Source organism: Falco peregrinus, chromosome 7, assembly GCF_023634155.1.
Source record: "Falco peregrinus isolate bFalPer1 chromosome 7, bFalPer1.pri, whole genome shotgun sequence".
In the NCBI taxonomy this organism is placed as follows: domain Eukaryota; kingdom Metazoa; phylum Chordata; class Aves; order Falconiformes; family Falconidae; genus Falco; species Falco peregrinus.
Genome location: NC_073727.1, coordinates 45,839,434 through 45,862,879, shown reverse-complemented (window position 1 = coordinate 45,862,879; position 23,446 = coordinate 45,839,434). Strand labels below are relative to the sequence as shown.

Sequence of the window (23,446 nt, the reverse complement as noted above, 5' to 3'; positions counted from 1 at the left end):
AACCATACTTCCAGTTTCATAACCAAAAGCTGGAGAAGGTCATGTGGCAAAGGCAGCAACTTCTAGCCCTTGTCCTCCCTGTGAGGTGAGCTTCCATCCAGCCTGGACAGCTGTGCACAACACAGCACGAGCTTGCGTTGCTGACGTACGTGCACCAAATGCACGTGTGAAAGATTAAGCTGCTTCAGTGGGCTCTGAATTGAAGCTGCAGCTTCACTTCCAGATTGCTAGCTGTTCCTTCGGTGCCAGTCTGAATCACGTCAGGAAACGATACAGCCACAGCAGAAACAGGGCCCAGACCCACAGGGGCTGCCCTAAGGCACGGCTCCTGCAAAGGCCTGATGTGTGCTGGGACCAGTGGCCTTTCGGCCGCAGGGAGAGCGGCGTGTACGCTGGATACCAAGGCCAGAAAGAGATAAGGTCTGTTGCCTCTGCAGCCTTGCAAAAGGAACTGTTTGGTAGTTTCTGATAAGCCTGAAAGTCTTGGGTACAAACTGCAAAAAGCCACAGGAGAGGTGTAGACCAAACTTCCAAACTGGAAGGCAGGAATATACCAAATTATTCAAAAAAGCTTTGAGAATCAGACCCAGCAGCAGCCGGGCTGCTGAGGCTGTCCTGTTTCGTGGGGTGATAGAGAGGACACTTGCAGCATGATATGGGAGGGAAGGATGAGCCTGGAAACTCTCTTGCTCATAAGCATGTGGGTTAGTGACTCTATGAGTTAATGAGCATATGAATTTTTTAAGCAATAAATTAGGAATTGAGAATTTAGGTTAGCTTGTTGAAAGGGGATTGAGCCCTTATTTGATTTTTACCTAATGAGCTCATAAAATAAAGTTTGATTCACATAGTACATTGCTCTGTGAATTTTAGAGACCCAAATGAAACATGATGATCCACAAACTAATTCACTGCTAAAACTGGAATTACACAATACAGTAGTAAGCGAATGGAAAATGCTTTAACCATGTGGTTGAGAGATTAAGGGACAGGATTGAAGGAAACACAGATTTATTAGGAAGCTCTCTTAGAAAGTGTTGGCACTGCTTCAAAGCGGCCTGATTGGAGACACCCTGTGGATGTGTGCTGGGGCATGCTGGAGTGGTGGGCTACCTCCTCCACACTCTACGGAGCAGTACAGTAAGTACGTATTTGTGGTAACTTGGCGTTTTGTGGCTCTGCTTCTCTCCTCTGAGTAAATTTCCTTAGGTTCCAGGAAAACTTCTGCTTTGGTCAAGGCAATAGACACAGACTGAGTATGAGGAGGTCCTGCTGGCAGCTGCTTTGTTACAGGGGCTAAAATACTGGCACTGCAAGGAGTGACGACAGTTACTGACAGCTGCTCAAAGACTGCGCTGAGCTCTGCATCTTGGCAAACCTGATCTGTTCAAAAGCATGGATGTATAGACAGCATGGCAGCAAGGCTGTACTGCAGAGGAAGCGTGTTTCATGGTTCTGGCTATGTATCATTATAATATGTCCTTTTTAATGACAGGCTTGATAGAAGCCCATATTTAAGGACAGTCAGTTTCTCCTGCTTCTAGAGATGATCATCAATCATTTGGCAAATATACATTGACAAAGCGTGCTGCAAAAGACTTCTTGCTGCTTTCTGCATTTTGTTCTGGTTCTGGTATGAGTGGGCTTTCATTATCCAGTGACAGCAACAGGCATTTTTACAAACAAAAAGAAATGAACAAAACAAGAGCTGCAGAAATTGAAACATACTGCCTCAGGTAGGACAACAGCTGGGGTTTTTGAACAGCCAGCCTTTATCACCACTGGTAGTCTATCACCTAGAGTTCATTACAAAGGTATGCTGCTGTAACTAACAGTGTAACATTTACAGTGTCGAAGGAGGAAAGTTAAATGGAACTTGTTTTCTTTAAGTAGCCTAAATACTCCTAATCATTCATAGCTATGAAGTATCTTGCCATGTGGAAACATTTGTCGACTTCTAGGAAGCAATAAATAAGAGTCAATGACAGAACTACAAAATGAACCCTCCCTTAGTTTACTTTTTAAAAGATGTGGAAATACAACGAATGAAAATACTTGAACTTGGTTAAGAATTAATCACTTTGGTCTTCAGTTGCTTGGGCCAAAGATAACTAAAGAACTGTATTACTCTCCAAAAAGGCAAAATACCTTTGCACCTCAAAGGCACCAGAACCATACTTCCAGTTTCATAACCAAAAGCTGGAGAAGGTCATGTGGCAAAGGCAGCAACTTCTAGCCCTTGTCCTCCCTGTGGGGTGAGCTTCCATCCAGCCTGGACAGCTGTGCACAACACAGCACGAGCTTGCGTTGCTGACGTACGTGCACCAAATGCACGTGTGAAAGATTAAGCTGCTTCAGTGGGCTCTGAATTGAAGCTGCAGCTTCACTTCCAGATTGCTAGCTGTTCCTTCGGTGCCAGTCTGAATCACGTCAGGAAACGATACAGCCACAGCAGAAACAGGGCCCAGACCCACAGGGGCTGCCCTAAGGCACGGCTCCTGCAAAGGCCTGATGTGTGCTGGGACCAGTGGCCTTTCGGCCGCAGGGAGAGCGGCGTGTACGCTGGATACCAAGGCCAGAAAGAGATAAGGTCTGTTGCCTCTGCAGCCTTGCAAAAGGAACTGTTTGGTAGTTTCTGATAAGCCTGAAAGTCTTGGGTACAAACTGCAAAAAGCCACAGGAGAGGTGTAGACCAGTAAGAAAGGTAATCTTGCTGTTAAGCATATTGGGAAAAAACATTGCAAGGGATTGTGATGCCACCAGGCACCACAGAACATGCTCTTGTCTCACCAGGTTTCCTTTAATTACATAAAAGATTTTGCAATGTGGAAGATGTTGCTTAAAGCAAACGGAAAGAAATCTACTTTTTTTTTTTTTCTTGCAAATGACTACCTTTCGTGACTGAAGCTATTATTTTATGGGATTTGGAGCTGAAGAGCCAGAACACAGATCTGCTAAGTGTCAAGATAGCAACTTAAGGCCCTGCAGTGTAGAACAGGAGCACAGTTTGAACTACTCAGTGTATGGAACACTAGTATCTTCTAATAAATTCTCCCCCTGCAGAAGTATAATGATTATCAGACAAGTGACCAAGAAGATACTTGATACAAAGCTGAGGAAAAATATTGATTGCGGAGGACTGCAAACTTCACTTTCAGAAGTGATAATCATCTGTTATTTCTATTGAGCAGATAAATTTGTAGGTGTTTGGTACTTCTGAAGTCAAGGTAGAGGTGTCTTGTCAAGTGACGTGCCCAGGAAATCAGCTCTGAAGTTACTCCTTTGGAAATACACTGGGGCTGAAGGCCCAGCTCACAGCCTTGAATGATGGCAGATTTTCACTGATTATTCAGTAGTTCCTGCAAAGCTGTCTTCTATCATTGGGTAGAAAATTCACAACTTCATCAGGTGAGCAGCCTGAATGAGTAATGAGCGATTCGGTCACAAATTTCTGAGTCAAAAGTTGAAAGATAAAACCTGAAGTTCTCTCTAACTGTAATAAAAATTCAGATAGGATTTAAAAAAGAAGCTTGAACAAAACTACAGTTGTGCTGTAATTACCCAAACTCTGGATGCAGCTGTTAATAACCAGAATATACTGCTCCTAATTTCATTGTAGAGGAACAAAACTGCTCAAGCAGTGTGAGGCAATGACTTAAAACATCGCTGTGAAGCATCTGACAATAAAGGGTATTTAAAATAAACCATTATCATAGCTGAACACATATAAAAATAATCTCTTTATTGTGATTTTTTTTCTCTTTACCTGACAATGTTATTTCTTAAGAATAAATATTAACAGGTGAAAGTATCTCTGCTGAGCCTGCAATTTCACATTCTTGCAGCCAGCAATGCTGTCATAACCAAGTTCTTCCCCAGCTGCTTGTTCCCTGCCCTCCACTGCCCCTTCTTTCTGGCAGTACACCAGCTTGTGAGGCCACACTGCCCACCAGACGAAGGACCTGCCCAAGTGGGAGACATTGCTTTGCACCCTCTCCACCCTGTGATGTTGCCTTGCAGCAACACTGGCTTCAGTAAGCCTCCTCCCTGCTCATTTCTGCCCTTGCACAACCTGCGAGTCAGCCAAAACCCTCTGCAGAGATAAAACAGGGAGCAGATTTGACAGAAAAATGGCATTTTTTAAGACTGGTTGTTTTTCAGTGGAATCAGTTCACTTGAGCCCATTCAACATTTAACTGAGCAAACATCATGTTCTCCAAACAGTGCAGAAAGAGAGCTGAGAACAGGAGTAAGGTCGGGACCCAGGGCTGCTGAATGTCGCACAAAAAATGATGTGGCCATGTGTGCCCTTCTGATAACAACCAGCCACCTGGGGAGTTGAGCTAAACTGTTGGTACTGCACTGGAGCAGAGCTGGAGCTCTGAAAAAAAAAAAAAAAGAGTATCTGACTAAGCAGTAACTAATAGCTGAGGTGGCAGCACCTTTAGCAGCTGTAGTAATTTTGGACCTGAACTTGTGACTATCCCCTAAACCACAGCTACCTCAAAAGCCAACCTTACCCTGAATTAAGAAATATTTATTATTTTGTTTTCCTACACTGAGAGCATTCCAAACTAAGTGAGATGAAATAAAAAACATATTTAAAGAAATCATATTGGTAGATGGAAGATCCTAAAAAAGTTTTAAAATGGGCAACACTAAAGTAATTCTATAAGATGTTATTTTTTTAACCTTAAAACACTTTCATACTTTCAAGTAAAATCAATTGATTTAAAATCTGTTACTCTAATACAAGAGACATGATAAACTCAATGGCACTTACAATAAACTTTACAATCATTATTCCATAATAGGCTAGAAAAAATGAATATGTAGTGACTTTTTGCGCTAAATCCACCGATTTAAGCTTTAGAAAGCTATTTGTTCATATTTATGATGGAGCTTTTAGTCTGATAAACAGAATACATCGCTTGGCTTTTAAACCAATTCAGTAAAGCTCTTTCAGGAGGATTGAAAACCAACAGCCTTTCGCCTTCAACTCAATAAATCATATCCCATTTAATTCAGTTTTTATTCAATGAAATGATGTATAAAAACTTACAAATCTGAGAACTTAACTATACACAAAAAGATGATATTCCGTTTAAACGTATACACAGAGAAGAGCTGTGGTTTGTGACTCGCCCTCTCCCGCCCCTCCCCCCAAAACACACACTGTCTCCATCTACTATGGGGCACTTATTCTGTCTGCTTATGCCTTCTGTTGGCCCAGTAATTGCTCGGTGGGCTTCATTGCTGCTGTCAGTTTAGGTTTTTAGGCTACCAGCAAAATATCTGGGCATCTATATAAAATAGTAAGAATCAGCAACTTGATTTTTAACACAAAGATGCAGTGCTACCATCAGCAGTAACTAGAACTACAGAATTCAGCCTTTCAGTTTTTGCAGACTTTGTCTTGGCTTTGAAAATAACAGGACTCTCACAGAGCAGAATGTGCCAGCCAGCACTACGGATTTACTTCAAAACACCTGTCATCCCCTGTTGCTAGGATGTCTCTGCACCACTTTTTCTTCCTCTTAACTCATGCCATTAGACCAAATGAAATCATGGACATTCTTTGCCCGAGTAAGGCAAGAAAGCTTTTCTCTCTTCTTTCATCCAGAATGACTCAAACCTATAGCTAAGAACAAATGCACGTGCTGCACTAATGATGGTACAGTGCTCACCAGTATGTCACTTCTCTAGTTCCCTTTGTAGCTTGGGTGACAACACTTACCTATAGCTTCTCTTCAACAGGCCAATAAAAATGCACACAGCTCAGGACGTTTTCAATTTCATTAAAAATAACCTGTGCAATGATTAGGTTTGTCAAACAACTAAAAGACTTTCAGGGCTGAATCTGAGTAGACAGCCAGTTACTTAAAAAGGATGTGTGCATTTATTTACCTGTACCAAACAGACACACAAACACTTTATATATATATATACACATATATATATATAAAAATCTTTATACATATACAGCATTTTATATATATATATATAAAGATTGCCATCACATTATTATTACAGCTACTTAAGTCAACATTTGACTAAGTAACTACTTTTCTTGACTCAGTGATGCTCTCTGAAACAGATACCCAAAGGCATACTTGAAGCAAAACATAAGGCTAAAAGAAACCCAACACCCTCAGCTCTTTTTAACTCAATGAACAGATTTTTGCATTCATTGAGAAAAGTTCTGATGGTTTTAAGTTATAATCTTAATTTGCATGTGGACTTGCAAAAAGCATGGTGTTTAATTTGCCAGATCTTCTCAAAATGCCTTTTACCAGGGAAACTAATATATATATATATACACACACATACATATATATATATATTTCCTTTGCTTACCAAACTGATACTGTTTCTTATTACACTCATCATTGTATCTAAATACACTTTTAAGCAATCTAAATTTTGTTTAAAATCTATTAAATTTGGATTAACTAATACTATCAACAAAGTTAGCTGGATTATTTTTTCACATGTTCCTTTGTATTAAAATCAATTATGTTGTGGTTTGATGCAAGAGCTTTTTGTTTGTTTTGGTGGGAGAGGCAAAGTCCAATTTCCTAATGTGCCAGTACAGTTCTGGTTGCTGAAGACAAAGGGTGGGAAGGAGGCTGGTGGAAAAGATGGCAGGAGTGAGGTAAGAGGTGAGGGGAGGAAAAAATTGATTTAATAAAAAATGAGTAAAGAAACTTTAAAAAATTCATATAGGTTTCACATTCAGTCTAACAACACTGCTTCCTGCTCCTTTTTGATGGAGGCTAACACTGCATTATCAGTCTCTGTGGCTTCTGTGTCCCCACCACCTAGCAGAATGGAGCGATCTTCTTCTAGTGTAAAGACAGAGTTTTGATTTTGGCACGAATGTTTAACTACTTCATTGGGAGTTGAAAACGTTTTGTCACACAAGTTACATTTGTAGGGCTTGTTGGTCTGTACTAGCATGTTGTCCATTTGACTGCCTTCCTCAAATGTACAGAGTTCCAGAGTCTGTTTGTCCACCATCGTGTACGTGTCCATGCTCTGGTTTAGGCACACGTGTCTGGCAGCCTGGTTAGCCCTACAAAAGCTTTTGTCACAAGTGCTGCACTTGAAGGGCTTCCCCGTGTGTATGTACATGTGCTCCCTCCAGTGGCTTTTCTGAATAAATTTGCGACCACAGATGGAACATTCGTATTTCCGTCTTTTTACTTCCCTCTCTTGATCTGCCTGCTCCAAGTTGTCTATGTCTGCAATATCAGAGGGGGGCGGTGTCTCCGACTGCTGCTGCCCGTCAATTATTGGGGAGTCTGAGATCTGCTGTAGCTCGCTGTCACTAATCATCCCTGCTTCAGGCACTTCCACGGCATCTTTATCAGCTGTGTTGTTACACAGAGACAAAGAAATATTACTTTCTCCCTGCTGGCTAGATGTGAAGGGAACTCCTGTGTGGATCTGCAGGTGCTCACGCAAACTACTTCGCAAATTGAACCGGCGACCGCAGAGGTGGCAGGCATAGTATTTTGGGAAGCTTCCGTTCCTTTTCATGATGCTTGGCTTGACATGTGCTATTGTGAGTGAGGCAGGCTGTTCATCTGAAGAAGATGCTTCCATATTGGCCTCTTCTCCTGCAGGTGAGTTGTTACCAGCAGCAGATACCAATTCTGGAGATAAAGAAGATGGCAATGGGTCGGAAGTGGATATATTCGTCCGGGTCACTTGTGGCAGAGTTGTAGCTAACTGCGAGAGCTGCGAGCCTTCAGAAACCTGCTCTTGGTTCATCCGTGATGTCTGTGGCCTTGGTTCTCGCCCGAGTTTGTCAGTCGCTGATGTAACCTTAGTGGGATGTCTTATCTGGTGATCTGCAATCTGAATGCCATATAATGAAGATGCTAATGGAAAAACTTGATCTGGGTGAGAAAAAGTTCCCTGACTTGCAAGGCTGGCCTCTTGAATTAGTGGATATGCATGCAGAAACTTTATTCCCTGTTCTAGTCGAACTGGGTCAATGAGTTGTGGTGCCATCTTCCCAGTGTACATCAAATGCAAGAGATAACTGAAGATATCTGGCTGTATGTCAGTTGCTTTCAAACGTACACATTCACTGAAAGATGAAACAAAATGATCAATAAAAGATAAGGAGAATCTTTTTTACCAGATCTAGGTTATTCAAGCATTGATAAAAATCAGAGGCATCTATACTTAAATTCAGGACAGAAACTGCAATAAATATAAGGAAATGCCTAAACACAAAAGAACTAATCTTACCGGCTATTTGAAAGATGCCATTTTTTTTTTCCTCAGGGAAGTAACAGGCTTGAAAAACAAAGCTGTCCCTTTCTATGAATCTATACCTTTCTAAACTGCTGTTGTATTATAGATTTGTCGTCACGTATTAATAAATTTTGTAAATTGCAAAGATATTTCCCCCCTTTTTTTGGTTGGATTCAAAGACGTCTGTAGCTAAATTAAATCCTGCTAGCACTGGACTCTTAAATTCACAATCCATTAGACTCTTCTCAGTACTTACCCCTGAAAACACCTCAAATTCATCTGTCACTTGCCTGTTTGGCTTCTATGTCTTTCTAGTGTTTACAGCTACAGTTCTGCAAATGTGTGGTATCACCTTGTCTTACGATCCAGAAACCATGCAGGGCAGGGTGTGAATCCCCTGAGGATCTGATGCAGCAGGTGTAGCCTGAGCACATCTAACCCGTGGAGGCCAGGCTCCCTACAAAGCAGAACAGTAGCTTCTTTCCTTGAACAGGGAGAAAGAAACAGTAGCACCAGTGGTACACCTGGTCAGCCTAACAGTCCCTTCACTAGTGCTCAGCAAAGGGAGACACTTTGGCTGTGATTCCCTCTTCAGCCTAACAGGACTGAAACCAACATTATCCTCCAATGGAGAGCATGCCCTGTGCATCAACCTTTAGGATAGTCAGGATTAAAACACCCACCACTCCCCTGGTTGAAGCTGGATCTCTGTGCAGGAAGAGCAGCAAGGTTCACAGAAGGAAGAAAATCAGGAACATCTTGGTTAGGCCAGTTAACTAATGGGAGAGGATCTGGGATTCTAGCTTTCAGAGTTATTTGTAGCTCTTGTGTGAAACAAACATTAAACAAAAGACAGAAAACGGCCATAACTGCATGCTGCAGTCTGAATGTTCTAATCGCAGTAGGCTACCAAGCTGAGGAGGAAATTATAACCAATTCTTCCATTTCTTGAGGTGCACCCTTTGTCAGGTCTCTCTCTGACTGCTTTTGAATTCAAATGTATTACACAAAAGTAAACTTTGCAGTGCTGTCTTCCAGAGAGGTCTGCGTGCTCTTGTGAGACCGATACATCTGCCTGCAGTCCTGTCTCATTTGCATTTCTGTCCTTGAAGTTTACTTTTAGCTAGAAACAATTAGCCAAAGAGTTGAGAGTTTCACTCATTTAACATAAACATTTTGAGATAGTTCAAATAATTGGGAAAAATAAAAGACACCCCCCAAAAAATCTTCAAAACAGTCTTACACTTTTGTTATCTTTTCAAGGTTGCCTAACAACAACAACAACAACAAAAAAAAAAAAAAAAGAAACACAAACCCCCTTATTTTCCACCACTATGTAGTATTTTATTATTTAACTGGCTTTGGTAAACCGTAAAAAAAAAAAATTAAACCCTTTAACCTCTTTTATAAGTCTATTTCTCACAATCTCCTAGCAAATACTTATTAGGCTGCATACAATGTTATGGAAATGTCAAAAATAGTGTCAAGACAGAGCAGAGGACAGTGAGTGGGGGGAAGGAAAGTGCAAGAGTGAAGACAGGATCCTTTAAATATTCAATTCTAGGAATTCTATGCTCTTTTTAAAGTGAGATTCTAGTTATCCATCTTCCTCATGTCATAGCAAGCAGCAAAAAGAACATTTTCAGGTTTCAAAATGTTGCTAGACCTCCTTATCTTACCTAATTGAACAACATTTAAACTGAACTTTTTTATAGTTACCTGGTTTGATGAACAAACAACATCTTGAAGTAGTTGGAGAAAGAAGCAAGGACCGATTTGTGTGCCTTGAAGTAGACATCACCAATGGCAACTGTGCAGTCACACAGGAAACCAAACTCCCTCTGAGCATTTAGTTGCTGCAGCAGAATAAGTCCGTGGTTGGCCAAATCCATTTTTTTACACTCTGAAAAGCAAACGACTTCCATGTAAAACTTAACAGTAGAGGCACAGATGCAACATAGCTGTCTCTTAACAGGTATTTCCTTCTAATATCCGTATATCATGCTTTAGTAACACCCCTTAATCCCAAGCTACTGTATAGATGACATCTTACACATAGGCAAAGATCTCTGTTTCATGATGGGCAATGCGATTCACAAAGATGCGAGTGATTTGCTGAGGCTTAAAGAGCAAAGGAGAGCCAGGACTAAAGAGTTCTGAAAAGGCGTTGGGCAGGGACAACGACTCAGATACAGAAATATAAATAGCTAAAGGAGAGGAAGAAATTTTAATAAGTAGTAAACCCACCTATTTTTAATGGGAAGAGCAAAGTATTTTGGCTGCCACTCTGTTTGAACAGGAAAAATAAATCTCCCTCCCCCTCACCTAAGTGGGTGGGAGAGACAAGAGCAGAACCCAATAAAAGACAAGTTACGTACTTTTAACCTGAAATTTTCAGTGTCTCTGTATGTCTTTTACCTAAAAGGTATGTGTCCATCCAGCTGAATCCAAACTCAACATTAAATAATTAAGCACTTCCTATGGTTATACCCCCTGCTGGGATATACCAGAGAAATACCTGAGTCTTCCCAGGCTGAAACAATGTATTCATTCTAGATATTGGCGAGCCTTCTGGACTATCGGAACAGGAGGGGCCAATCTTTCCACCCAACAATTCCTTAATCATTTATTGAGATCAGCTACAACAGCATTCTGTAAGGAGCCTGCGTGCCTGAGTGCCTCACGCTCACCTAGCAAATCAGGAAAACCAAGGGGTGAGAGCGGCACGAGTTATGATAACTGACAGCAAAACATGGCACCAGCCCGTGTCCCCCTAAACCAGGGCTCCTGCAGCCCCCCACCCTCCCCGCACTTCCTTTCACCAGCTGCTGGAGGCTGCCCTCAAAGAACTACCAAAGAGCCGTAAAGGATTTTCTCAAGGATTTGAGGGCAGTCTTGGGAGCACAAATTGGTAACTTAGGGGGGAAAAAGTAGCCAGGGAAACATGTTAGGACAGTTGCATATAGTTGGATGGATGAATATAGGGCTTGTAAGATCAACAACTGGATACAAACTTAACCAAAACAAATATAACTTGGAGGAGAAAAAGTGAAAGTATGAAGTAATGTAGGTCTGTCCGCTGGCATGTAAAACAGCAAGAGAAGCGAACAAAATTCCTGGGCATGTCATGCCCAGAACAGTGCAGATACTCTACGAACAGAAACGAAAGAGAAGGTGAAACCAGAAAAGCAGATCAAAAGCAGTAGATTTATAAGAAGTCTTAGGGTTTTTTTTCCTCCAAATGTAATTGGAAGTTAATGAAATTTTAGGTAAGATGCAAACAGCTTGTTTCTTCTATACAGTAAGACCGTGGCTTTTTGGGAAAGAGGATGAAAGTGTATTATTCCACAATGCCAATACGTTTAGTCATTGGAGAAACAAGTATTGCTACTTGCTGGACAGTGAGGAATGCCCTCGTATTTCAGCCAGTAACCAGGCTGACCAAATGCATTCCTTTGCATTCACATGAGATCAGAACTCGTTTGAGTCAGGGGTGTAAGGGCAAAGAGAGAAATGCAATTTAAGATACGGTTGATTATTTCCTTACAGTTAATAGTAATAATAATAACAACAAAATATCAGGCGTCACCTCTCTTCAGGTCCATCCTCTCCTTTGTAAATTACTGCTGGCTAATTACGTTTGTACAAACAGTATGCTAAAATCCTTTCCCTCACTCCAAAGGAGGGAATACTCCTGTCAGCAGTAACAAAAATAATGTTCACTGTTATTTAATCCTGCAGTGCCCCATGCAGGTAAACTTTGTGATGTTACAGAAAACATGCTAAATGTTTGGGGGTGGGGTGGGGGTTTTTAGCTTTACTTTAGGTTATTCTGTGCGCCGCACTTTTTTAATTCATCAGTGCCAAGTCTGGTTTGTACTTGGACAGCAAAACTTGCCAGGCAGAGCAAACCACTGATGTTGGGGACTCCAAGCCAGAACGGCATTCTTTCTAGTTATTATCATCCTAAGTTTGTTTAGCTTATAGTTTCTCCCTTACCCAAACAGCAGTCACTGTGGCAGCTGAAGCTGTTACCCTTTGTCAGAGACCTGAATTAATCTTTTTGCAAAACGATGCACTGTTTGGACACGTGCGCGATGCTATGTTTTTGTGTATATTTTAAAGATATTTAAGTGCTTTGAACCCAAAGCCTAGAAGAATTACGCTCCAAGGAAATTGCACAGCAAGAGGAAAAGAGTGAGGAAAGCACTCTGTAAGTGTGCATATTCGCGGGAGCTTTACCCGTAGCTACATAAAATGACAGTTAACACCAGCAATGCCATGTTTCAGCGTTGACCAATTCGACAACTGCATAAAGTCCTCCTCGTGCCCCGAAAGCCTGCAGGGACAGCCCTGCCGCTGTGCGGGGACAGGCTGGCCCGGCCCGGCTTTACCGCAGCTTCGGCAGTTTCTCCGTTTGCTCGGCGGCGGGTGAGAAGCCGCGCGAGGCCGAGCCCCCCCGAAAGCGGAGCCGTTATCCCGGGACCACCCGGGAAACGCGGCGGGCGCGAGCCGGGCCGAGGCTGAGGAAGCGCTGGTCCCGCGCCGCGGAAAGGGGGACTCAGGCCGCGGACAGGCGGCGGCGGCGAGGGAGGGGAGAGGAGGACCAGGGGAGGGCCCCGGGGCAGCAGGCCGCGCTGACAGGGAACAGCTGCCGGCCCAGCTCCGGCGCGGCGGACACCGCACCTCCCGCCACCGCCGCTCCCCGGCCCCGGCCACACACAGGAGCGCCCCAACGCCCCCGCGCCGCGCGGCTGCCGGAGACCCGCGCTGGGGCCCGGGCCGGCCCCGCCCGCCGCAACGGGACCGCGCGCGCGCGCCGGCAGCGGGGACGGGGCGGAGGGAAAGTGGGGCGCGCGCGCCGCTCGGGAGCACCCGCCGCCTGCCGGCGTCTTAGTGCGCGGCGGGGGGGCGTGGCCTGCCGCCCGCCCTCTCCCCCGCCTCCTCCCCCCCGCCCCGTCCCCCCCGTCCCCGGAGTCACGCTCGGCCTCTGTGGCAGAGGTGACGGCGCCCTCCCATTGGCCGCCGGGGCGGAAGGCCGGGTGGCCGCGCGCCGCTCTCACTGGCTGCGCCCCGCCCCTCCTCTCCTCTCTCCGCCCGCCTCCCCCCCCGCCGCCCCCCCGCGCACGCCACGCGCGCACGGACGGACGGAGACGGCGCGAGACGCAGCGCGAGCGGAGCCGCCAGGGCGCGCGAGACGGGAACCGCCGCTGCTGCCGCCGCCGCCAGGGCCGCCCAGCCTGCGAGGAGAGACAGGCGGGGCCGCCCCCTCCCGCGCCGCGCGGCGCCCTGCCCCCCCGCCCTTCCCTGCGCCGGATGCCGCCGGAGGGGGGGCCGCCCCGCTGCGGGCGGGCGGGTGCGCGGGCCCCACCGGCCGGGCCGAGCCCTGCGCCGGGCGACACCGGCCCCCCCCCCCCCCCCCCCCCCCGCTCCCTCCCCCGGCCCCCTCCCTCCCCCGGCGCGGCCCACCCCCCCCGGCCCGGCCCTCCCCTCCCCTCGGCGCGGGCCCATCCCCCCCCCCCCCCGGGCTGTGTCCCGGATGGAGCCGCCCGGCCCGGCCCGGCGGGGGTTTGTCAGGAGGCCAGGCAGCCCCAGCGGCGCCAGGCGCGGCCCTCCTCCTCCTCCGCGCCCCCTCGGCCCGCCGCGGCGCGGCCGGACCCCGCGGCCGGGCACCCCTCGCACACAATGAGGAGGTAGGGCCGAGCAGGCCCCGCCGCGCCCCCCGCGCCCGCCCGCCCGCCGCCGCCGCCGCCTCAGCCCGGGCCGCGGCCGGTGCGGCCGGGCCGGGCGCACGTGCGGGCGGCGCCGGGATCCCCCGCGGGGCGCGGCGCGGCCGGTGCTCACCTGGGGGGCGCGGGCCGCCGAGGCGCTCGGTGCCGGGCGGGCCGCCGCCGTCTCCGCGCCCAGCAGCAGCAGCAACAACGGAGTCAGCGCGGCGGCGGCGGCGGCGGCTTTTCCTGTCCGGTTACGTTAGGGTCACATGACCGAGAGCGGAGCACAGAGGCTGCAGCGAGGAGCCCCCGCCGGGGGGGAGGGGAGGCGGCGAGCGCTGTGGCGGCAGCAGCAGCAGCAGGAGCCACCCAGCCCCCGCCCGCCCCTCCCTTCCCCGCCCGCCGCGCGCAGCGCGGGCCGCACCGGCGGGACCGGCCCCGCCGCCGCCCTCCTGCCGGGCACCCCCGGGGCCGAGGGCCGCCGCCCCCGGCGGAGCGGGGCGCGGGTCCCGCGGCGGGCGCGCTGCCCCTTTAAAACTCCCGGGGGGTGGGGGCCGGTGCAGCCCCCCCCTTCCCCTGGCGCCGCTCGCCGCCGGGCGGGGGCGGCCACGCCGTTCGCTGCCAGCGCCCCCTCCGCTGGCCGGGCTGCGGAATAACGGGCCGGGCCCCTGCCGGCGCCCCGGCGGGCCTCGCTCGGGGCCGCGGCAGCGTGCGGGGCCGGGCCGGGGCGGCGCTGCGCTCGCCGCAGCCTTCCAGGCGCCCTGCCGGCCTCACCGCGGCGGCGGGGGCTGCCCGCTGCCAGCGCGCCCGGTGCCGCCGGGGGCGCCCGGCCTCGACGCTGGGGGGCACCGGGTGGCTCCTGCCAGCGGCGCTGGGCGGCCAGGCGAGGCGGGGGGTGGCGGATGCGGGGTGCCTGCAGGTGCGCCCCCGTTCCCGCGGAGCCGCCAGGGCCCCGGTGACGGGGGAGCAGAGGACTGTGTGTGGGAGCGGCCTAGGCTCTCGGGCACGAACTTTGTGAGCGGTGGCCTCGTCCGCATCCCCCCGGCTTGGCCCCGGGTGTCACTGTCAGGGCTGAATTCGGTGCCGTGGCACGGGGAGGTGGCAGGGCCGGCCCTGCTGGCGTGGGGCTTCGGAGGGTCTTTGTAGAACCATCCTGGCTGTGCTGCGGCGGAGCTGTTTGATGAGAGGTGATAAGTTCACTTGTCAAAAGGAGAGATTCAGGGTACAAAAGTGGAAAGGCTGGGTTTGCTTTTTTGTCTGTTCAGGTGGACGGGCTATCTGAGCTCGGGTTTGTAAGGGGGAGGTGTAGCTGCCTTCCATAAAAATCCCATCTGCAGCTTTGCACAACGGCAGATCCAGTCGTGGGGGAGCGTAGAGGGAAGGCGGCTGTGGCAAGGCCTCGTTTTGTCCAAATCTAAGGCACTGTAAGAATTCATGGGGGCTTATAAAACTGCATAAATAAATGCACCAATGGACACCCCGATACGTGAAAAAATTGTTGGTCTTGCAGAAGTTACTAACTCTGGGTCGTTAGTGTGGAGAAGGGAGGCAGTCTGCTGCAAGAGACCGGCAAGTCCCTAAAGAAATGGATGGGTGAGCCCTGCACTGGGCTTGAGCTGCTTTCTTGGAGTCAGAGAATTGGTCCGGGCATGGCCAGATCTGCACCTTGTTGTAAGATGACTTCTACTAACTGGAGCAGTGGTGTGGACAAAACCGTTTTCAGAGAGAAACTGCATTGTTGTCAAAAACCTTGTGGGAAGATGCGTGGCCAGCAATAGTTCAAGGAGGGTTACTTTACACCCCCTGCCCCGGGGGCTTGTGCCTGCTATCCTAATATGTTGTTTGTTAGGAACAGCATATGCTACAGTGTCAACAGTTTGAGTTAGGTCCCTATTATTATTACCTTTTTCAAGGTAGTTCACTAAGCAAGCTTTTAGGGGACTGGCTGTGGCTGGGGTGATGTTTCCACAGTCATTAAATAAGATGTTCTACCAAACTCTTAATTTAGTGTCTTGACAGCAGGTGTGGTGATAGGGGGAGGAGGAGTCTTGTATCTTGTCTGTTTGTAGATTAATTGCAGTCCTTCCAGGCTATTGTTATTTTTACAGGATCTAAATTGATCACGGACTAGACCCGTTTTATGTGAGTCTCACTCTGCCGTCTGCTGCTGAAAGTTAATGGAAGTCTTGATAGACACAGTTTGAGACTGTTTGCTTTATATAGCTCATGAATATTAATTGATTTATCCAAGTTAAGCTGCACTGGAAAACTACCTAGTTTAGTCCTAGAAAAAACAACCTAAAACCCAACAACTTATTTTTAATTTTAGTGGAGCTGAAAGCTGTTAGACTGCTTGCTGCTGTTGCAGTATTTTGAATAAAGTAGCTGATGAGAACTGCATCTTCAGGACCCGCCTTGAGTACCTGTGATGCGCTCCCTACAAAGGATGTGTTTTTAATGGCTCTCTGAGTTCTGTTATGTGAGTGCATGGCAAAAGTTTGTAGAGTGTATTTAACCAGTCTCCTTGGCGTATTTTCCCCTGTACATTTCCCTTGCATTTCAGCTCTGCGAACTAAATACACAGTAAGGAGAGTAGGTGGACATTTGAACTCAAGTTGCTTAATAGTAGATGCTTTGTCTTAGTCTCATGGAAGGTAGTGAAAGTGTTATAATTTTTAATTTAATTAAGTAGGCTATTTAGGAAAACCAGTGTGTTTCTGGCAGATACCCGGTAGGCTTTGTGGCCTGTTTTTTCCTCTTCTGTGTTGCACTTGGGTTGCACTGTGTTGGCATTCGTGTGGGATTCTCCTCTGTGCTATCTCTGAAACTGGAGAAGAATTAACTTAGTTACTTGGACCCCAATACTTAACCCAGCAACGATGCAGTTCTTAATTTAAAAGTATCCAGTCTGATTCAAGGCCCATTGGAATCTGCAGAAAGGTTTCTGTGTCCAGTTTAATACTGCTGAACTTCACGCCTTTGGTGCTGGCTTACACCTGAGACATGCAATCTGTGTCACAGGGAGCGATAAGCAGTTAATCTGTTGCATTTTGGACACTCAATTTAAGATGTGAATCTAAAATTTTACTTCCATCTCATCTTTTTGAGTTTGGGTGGTTTTTTTTCTAACAGTTACAATCCATGCAGCTGAAATTGTTATTAAAATTTATCCTTGTCTCATTAAGTGGTATTGTGCTTGTGGTTTTTATATGCTGATTCCCCGATTCCCCCCTTCCCCCCCCCCAAGTTTCTCGAGGTACTTGCTTAGGATGTCTTTCCTAGTTTTAAGACTTTTTTTTTTAAAAAGACTCTTCAGACTGATTCAGACAGTTGCTACACACCTGAGAGCATTCTTAGTTGTGTTGCTGTTGATGATGGGATCAGTCCCTAAGTTCTTGGGTTTGCTTTTGTTTGCACATACCCAGATTAAAGGTAGAATGTTGTCTGGTAGGATCGTATTTTACATTGTAAATGAGCATTCTGCTGATGATTTAAGTGTTAATAGGATGACGAAAGTGTCTGCTAATCTGCATAAAAATTCACTTGAGCAGTGGAGGAACTTGATCCAGACCCAGGTGCTGTAAATGTGTCTTTTTGGTAGAGTTCAGTTGAAATCTGGAGTGGAATAGTGGATTTTTTTAATCATTATAATCAAAACCTTCACAGCTCTAGTGATGTTGCTCAGTCAGACTGCTAAGATTTTGACTGAATTTTTAGATTTCTCAGCATTTTCAAAAAATAAAAGAGCAGATTCCTCGTTCCGAAGAACTCTTTACTCACGCTCTCTGCAGCACTGCTGACCAGTTCCTGTGGGACTGTTGCTGGCTCTGCCGAAGCTGTGGGGATCTGGGAGTTGTATGTCTCAGGCAATGGATGAGAAACCTTCCCTGAAGGTGTGGGGCACAGCTTCCATGCTGGTACACAACTGTAGTAAAATGTGAGTTTATATCATTGCTGTAAATCTGTTTTATTAGCACAGCTGCCATTTCTTACACTTCCACTTCTGATTTATGTTGGTGAGAAGGCTCAGTGGGAAGCATGACAGCTGCAACAGCTCCTCACTAGATGAGCAAATATTGTACCTCTGATAGTCTCTGACCTTTTCATCCAGGGCTATATCCTCCCTCCCTGTTAGAATGTTTCACACACGGTCCGAAACTTGCTCATTTTTCACATAGCATTGGAAGCAGGAAGCACATAAAAGTGATTCCCCAGAAAAAACCCTGACACATGGGTACAGCAGCAGTTGTGGAGTGGCTCTGCTTTTTCTTACCTTGGCTTCCTTGCCACGGGGAGGCTGTTGAGGAACATTCATGATGTGAGTGGTCAGCCCCCAAGCAGATATGAGCTTTTGCGTTTTTGTTGCAAGTAGGTCTGGTTGTCCTAGAGGTGAAGGAGAACTGCGGTGTGTAAGCCACTTCTTGTGTAGGCTGTGTAAGGTGAAAAAATGAAGAAACAGATCTTTGCCATTTTGTAGGCTTGGCTGTTTTTCTGGTATCAGTACATTATTTAGGAATTGCTTCTACACCTAATGAACAAGCCTTTATCAACAGGTAATGAGCAGCGGCAGTTTAGACTGGGGCTGGAGGAAGGGAATATATCCTTTTGTTAGTATAATTTATGTCATCTAAAGAGATGGTTTAACTGTACGTAGAGAATTTTCCTGCTTAGGAGTTTCATCTCCATCAGGAATTGTTAGCGTAACTGAACTGACACAGCTGCTGCAGTGCAGATTAGCCCTCTACTTTCTGCCTTTGCCTTAGCCCCCAGACTAGCCAGTTACATGGGCCCTGCCCGCTTTTAACTGGGAAAGGTCAAAAATGACTACACCTTCTTGGTTGGAGTGACATTTTTAGTGGAGCATGACTATAAATTTACAGTAATATATGTGCTTGTATGTTTTGTTTTCCTTAGGAAAAAGTTTTCAAACTACAACTGTACTGACTTCTTAAAGCCCTTGCAGGTGGGGTGTCCTGTAGAGAAAGAAGCGTTAAGGGAAACAGTGTTGATACTGCATTCACATTACTCTGTAATATCATCTAAATGGTGACTTTATGCTTAGGAGATACTTAATAAACAGCTTTGAATTAATAGAGAGTTTGTCAGCTTAGTTAGGGAAGTGTTAAATAGTATATGGGAGGCATCAGTACCTGGCAGTTGCCTCGTTCAGTAGTCATATTTCACCAGTTTGGAAAACTTATTTCCCGAGTGGCTGAGGCTTGAAGACCAACATAAACAGGCGAGTGAATGAACACTAACAGAGAAACGGTGATACTAGCTGTAGCTGAGATGCCTTCACCAGCTGAAAATGGAGTGAAGGAAAAAATGCTTGTCCTTGTTTTAAGTTTAATAAAATTTGTTTAAAGAATCAGAAATGTGGGTGGTTGTCATGCTACGTGTGCAAGGAGAGGGGATTTTTTGTTCTGTTGCTTCAGTGTGACTAGGTCTGTCCAGCTCTTACTCTGTTAAAAACTTTGGAGGACCCCAGATTGTTGGAATTGCTTAGTTTTCTGAGATTCAGCCACTTGTGTTTTATGTGTAGTAGAGAGTGCACAGGCAATGTCAAGAAGAATGTCGCTAGCAGGCACTTGAGGGATCAGGAGAAACAGGTTACCTCATACAGTGTATAGCTACAGCAAACTAATTTTCTAAGGTTGACGGAGATCTTTGCTTTCCTGCTGATTGTAAAGAGTTACCGTCTCTTAAAAATCCTTTTCTCAGCTGGGGCTATATACAATTCAAGACACTTTTTCTCCCCTCCTATAGATAGTTAAGAGAGATAGCTAGGCTTTTTTCCCCTGCTGCTGCTCCTCCCCCCGCCCCCCCTCTTCCAAGACGACAAACGTTTTGGGCAGTGGTTTTGGTTTTGAAACCCCATGTGTATCACTTACTGCATCTGGCTACCTCAGACTCTGCATTTCTTTTTGGTAGTTGTCATACTAGTGTCACAAACCAGTCTGCAGACAAGGATAATGAGACTCTTGGCAGTTGTTAAATGCCATCTGGTGAAGGAAGGTAGTACATCACCGATCAGTAGTTCCAGCCTGTAGACTTTCCTTGGACAGTATCTTGATGGTCTAGGGAAAGTGACCAGTACACCAGTGCCCTTTGCAATTTCTAAATTTGTCTACACGTGAAGGGTCCAGAAATTGGAAAAGGTTTGCTACAGCCATTATTGGTGCCAAGGACATCCATTTGTGTCTTGTAATGTCCAGTACAGTCCTTTACAAAGGCAACTTTGTTACTTAGCTATCAGTAAATAAACTCATACAGGTGGGCACAAACTATCTATCTGGCTTTTTCCCCACCTTACGAAACTTTGAGCTGAAGTTTGTTCAGTTCCTAGGACTAAGGTGGGATGGGGAAGAAGAGTCTCTTACATGTTTTAGTTATCTTGTATTTTTGTTTCAGACAGGTGCTTGATGTTGGCGAGAATGTCATCCTTCTCACAGAAGCTCGGATGTGCTGCCTGCACTGAACATACGTTAGTTTTGCAGAGACCTGTAGGGAGGTGCCATGTATGCGCGTCCAGAGCACGGCTGATGTGCTGAGCGGCAGTTGGGAGCAGGGGCTGGCTCTGCTGCCACCAGAGCTGTTACCCCACAGAAATGGGACGGGAAGTCTGGAGTCCCAGCTCCCAGTGTTCTTTGCCGTTTTACAAATAGCTGCTCTTATGACAGCTTTTTAGCGTATCTGCCAAAATTGAAAGAAAATTGTCTGGAAGTTGTCCTTTATCTCATCTGATGGAAAAAAAGCACAGAGCAGTCTGCACAGTTCGAATCCTTATAAAGGATGGTCTAACAAGGTTCCATATGAACAGAATTTTGCCATTCAGTCTTAATTTTGTTAAAAAGGTTAAAATTGTAGCATTCTGGATATACCAGGATTCCTCTTTGATTATTCGATGAAGGTGCATGGTGGCCGAGGCAGATGAAAGATGTAGTTCTCACAGCTACAGCAGTTTTGTGTTCCTTCTGGAGCTGGAGTCTCATCTTGCCTCTGCCATAAAGCTTCCTCCGGGTCAGGCCATGTGCACAGCTGCACAGGGTCCCCCGGTATCTCCAGCTTGAAGCAGAAACAAAGATTGCAGGTGGGGGGAGGAGGTTCCCAAGTGCTGTCTGGCTGCAGGAGGGCTCTGCTCGCCACATACAATGTGCTGTGAAAGCTACAGTTGGGTTCCTGACGCACTCAACTTCCCATCGTGGTATTGGTTCTCCTGTGTTCAACATCGTGAGAGTATTCTCACTTTCTAGGATAGCGGGGTTAGTTGCTCATACTTTGATGCAGCTGCCAATGGGTAGTGTGTGGAAAAAAAAGTGGATACAAAGTTTTAACGCACAGGTAAGGCTTAACTGCGGCTGCAAAACTGAGTAGCCACTCAGCGCACTAAGTGGAGCTGGGGGCTTGGCGGGAGAGTGTGTGGCTTTATAGCTACTATTTTATGTGCGGATATAACCTGATTTAAGCTTTCGGAAGTAACTGTGTTTCTCTTGTTTTAAGTGTTTGACTTGGTAACTCTTAAATACGGTCCCAGGACAGAACACTTAAAATAATCAAGCCTAGATATTTTATGCTTTTAAAGAGCATCTAGGAGTCCTCAAATGGCTCTGTTAAAACCACTTTTCCTGACAGATGCAGTTGGCCTGCAAATTTACATTTCGGCAATCTAGCTGAAATACTGAAACATTAAATGTGAGATGAATGAGAACTTACGTTCTTGAGCATAGGTGTTACGCTCAGATGTGGTTAGGGAAAGCCTGTTTGTCTAAAGGGGTGAAAAATGTTTGCTAGAAAAATTACAATTAAAATGTAACCTAATTCTTTGTCACTGGAATTAAGTGCCAATTGGCAAGTTTCTTCTGCTGCATAAAGAATCTAATGTACTATTTCTCTGATAACCCTGTGTAAGTCAGATCAGTGCCGAGGAGCTGTTCTGCAGTGTACTGTGAGACTCTGTCACCCAGCTGTTCTGCTGATGGCACTTTCCTGAGTGGAGCTGGTGGTTCAGACCTTCTCAGCAGTTCAGAAAAGTAGTAGTTGAGCTTTTCCAGAACCAAGATCTCCAGGTACAACCCGTTCTGATTCTGAGGAGAAAGCCTACTCTTTAAGAAGAGCTGTTGCTTCTTAAGAGGCTCCTGCTCCCATGGCACTAGTAACACAATGTAGGGCAAAAGGATGGGTTAGCAGCTGGATGTTTTGGCTAGCTCTCCCTCATTTTATTGCCTTTCCCATCATGTGTGTCTGATGTATTCAACAGGAGTCTAATATCACACTCAGAAATAGTTTTCAGGTGAAGAGAGAACAGTAAGCTACAAGAAACACAGTTGCACTTCTAGCCTGAATTCAGTCATTGTGGCTTGTTAATGAGACTTCAGGAGCTTTTAACAAAATTCTTAAGTTATGTTCCTGAAGCAAGACACTGGACCAACCAGAGTTTGAAAAAGGTGGTAAGACAGCAGTTGCGTAGTAGTTCCTGAAAACACGTTTAGCGAGTGAAGTTGCTGGGAAAGAAGATTCCCTTACAGGAGCAAGTGATAACATTCTAAAAATAGCCATCTACAGACTTATGTAGGCTAGGAGTAGATTTTTTTTTTTTAAAAGGAAACTTTTAAAGTTTTTTTACTTATATTACTCAGGTAATATAAGGTAGAAGAGAAATTTTGTGAACCTTACTTTAGTTTATCATTCTGATGTAGCTTCATGTGACCTCAGATAAAGTCTAACTAGTTCCCCTTTCATATAAACACTTTCTATAATAAATGTATTCCCATACAAGTATGTAAACACATTTTGTGCAACATTAAGTACACCTGCCAGGTATATTAAAGTCATGCCAGGTAACTTCAGGAGAACAAGTAATAACGTTGTTTCCAAGCTTGGGACAGTGTCACAGCTATCTAAGAAGGAGCTGGGGAAAACAAGCAGAATCTTCATCATGAAAACATCATGAATTTCATGAATTTTCATGAAAGCAGAATGCACTTCATCATTGCTCAGAAGTGCATGAAGTAGCAAAGTACTTGGCATCTTTTTAACTGTCAAGGGGACAAGGCAGTAGAGTCCTTCACCAAATGAACAGTCAGCACAGAAGGGATTCATCCTTCTGTCTTTGCTCATTATGAAGACAAAGCTACATCTCTCCCTGCATCAGTCCTGCAGACATATGGGCCTACTCACTAGAAAAACCTCCCCTAGAAATATGTCATGAGTATCTCAAGCTTTACACTAGCAAATCTGTAGATTAAGACTTCTCTAAAATCACTAGTACAGCAGCTGGTAATCATGTTCACAGACTGATTTATTGTTTTTTAATTTGAATAAGAAGGTGTACATATTTATCAAGGGACACAATTCGACTATTTTCCAGAAGCATCTGATAGACAAGAATTTTCAGGTTTTGTCAGTCTTGAGTTTCTTCTGTCATCAGAAAACAACCCTTGCAAGTTCAAACAGAACCTGTGGAATGG

At 46.1% G+C, this 23,446-nt stretch overlaps 1 protein-coding gene across 2 annotated transcripts; it reads right to left on the bottom strand.

Annotated features, from left to right (window-relative positions):
- Positions 1-3,725: 3,725 nt before the first annotated feature.
- ZBTB2 (zinc finger and BTB domain containing 2) lies at positions 3,726-17,219 on the bottom strand. 2 transcript variants are annotated; one of them, XM_055810173.1, is made up of 3 exons: positions 14,113-17,219; positions 9,988-10,171; positions 3,726-8,098 (listed from the first exon to the last, which is right to left on the bottom strand). In XM_055810173.1, exons 2-3 carry the CDS (start codon positions 10,158-10,160, stop codon positions 6,736-6,738), a joined length of 1,536 nt encoding a protein of 511 aa, XP_055666148.1. In that variant the 5' UTR covers positions 10,161-10,171; positions 14,113-17,219; the 3' UTR covers positions 3,726-6,735. The 2 variants fall into 2 exon arrangements, with proteins under 2 accessions (XP_055666148.1, XP_005230254.1); XM_005230197.4 differs by lacking the exon at positions 14,113-17,219 and having other exon boundaries at positions 9,988-11,026.
- Between the last annotated feature and the right edge of the window lie 6,227 nt (positions 17,220-23,446).

Excerpts from the sequence above, each read along its gene's own strand:
- ZBTB2 (XM_005230197.4), bottom strand. The coding sequence starts at position 10,193 with ATGGAAGTCGTTTGCTTTTCAGAGTGTAAAAAAATGGATTTGGCCAAC. Across the intron at positions 8,099-9,987 it reads TTGTTTGTTCATCAAACCAG|TGAATGTGTACGTTTGAAAG; the intron begins GTAACTATAAAA and ends TTCATCTTTCAG.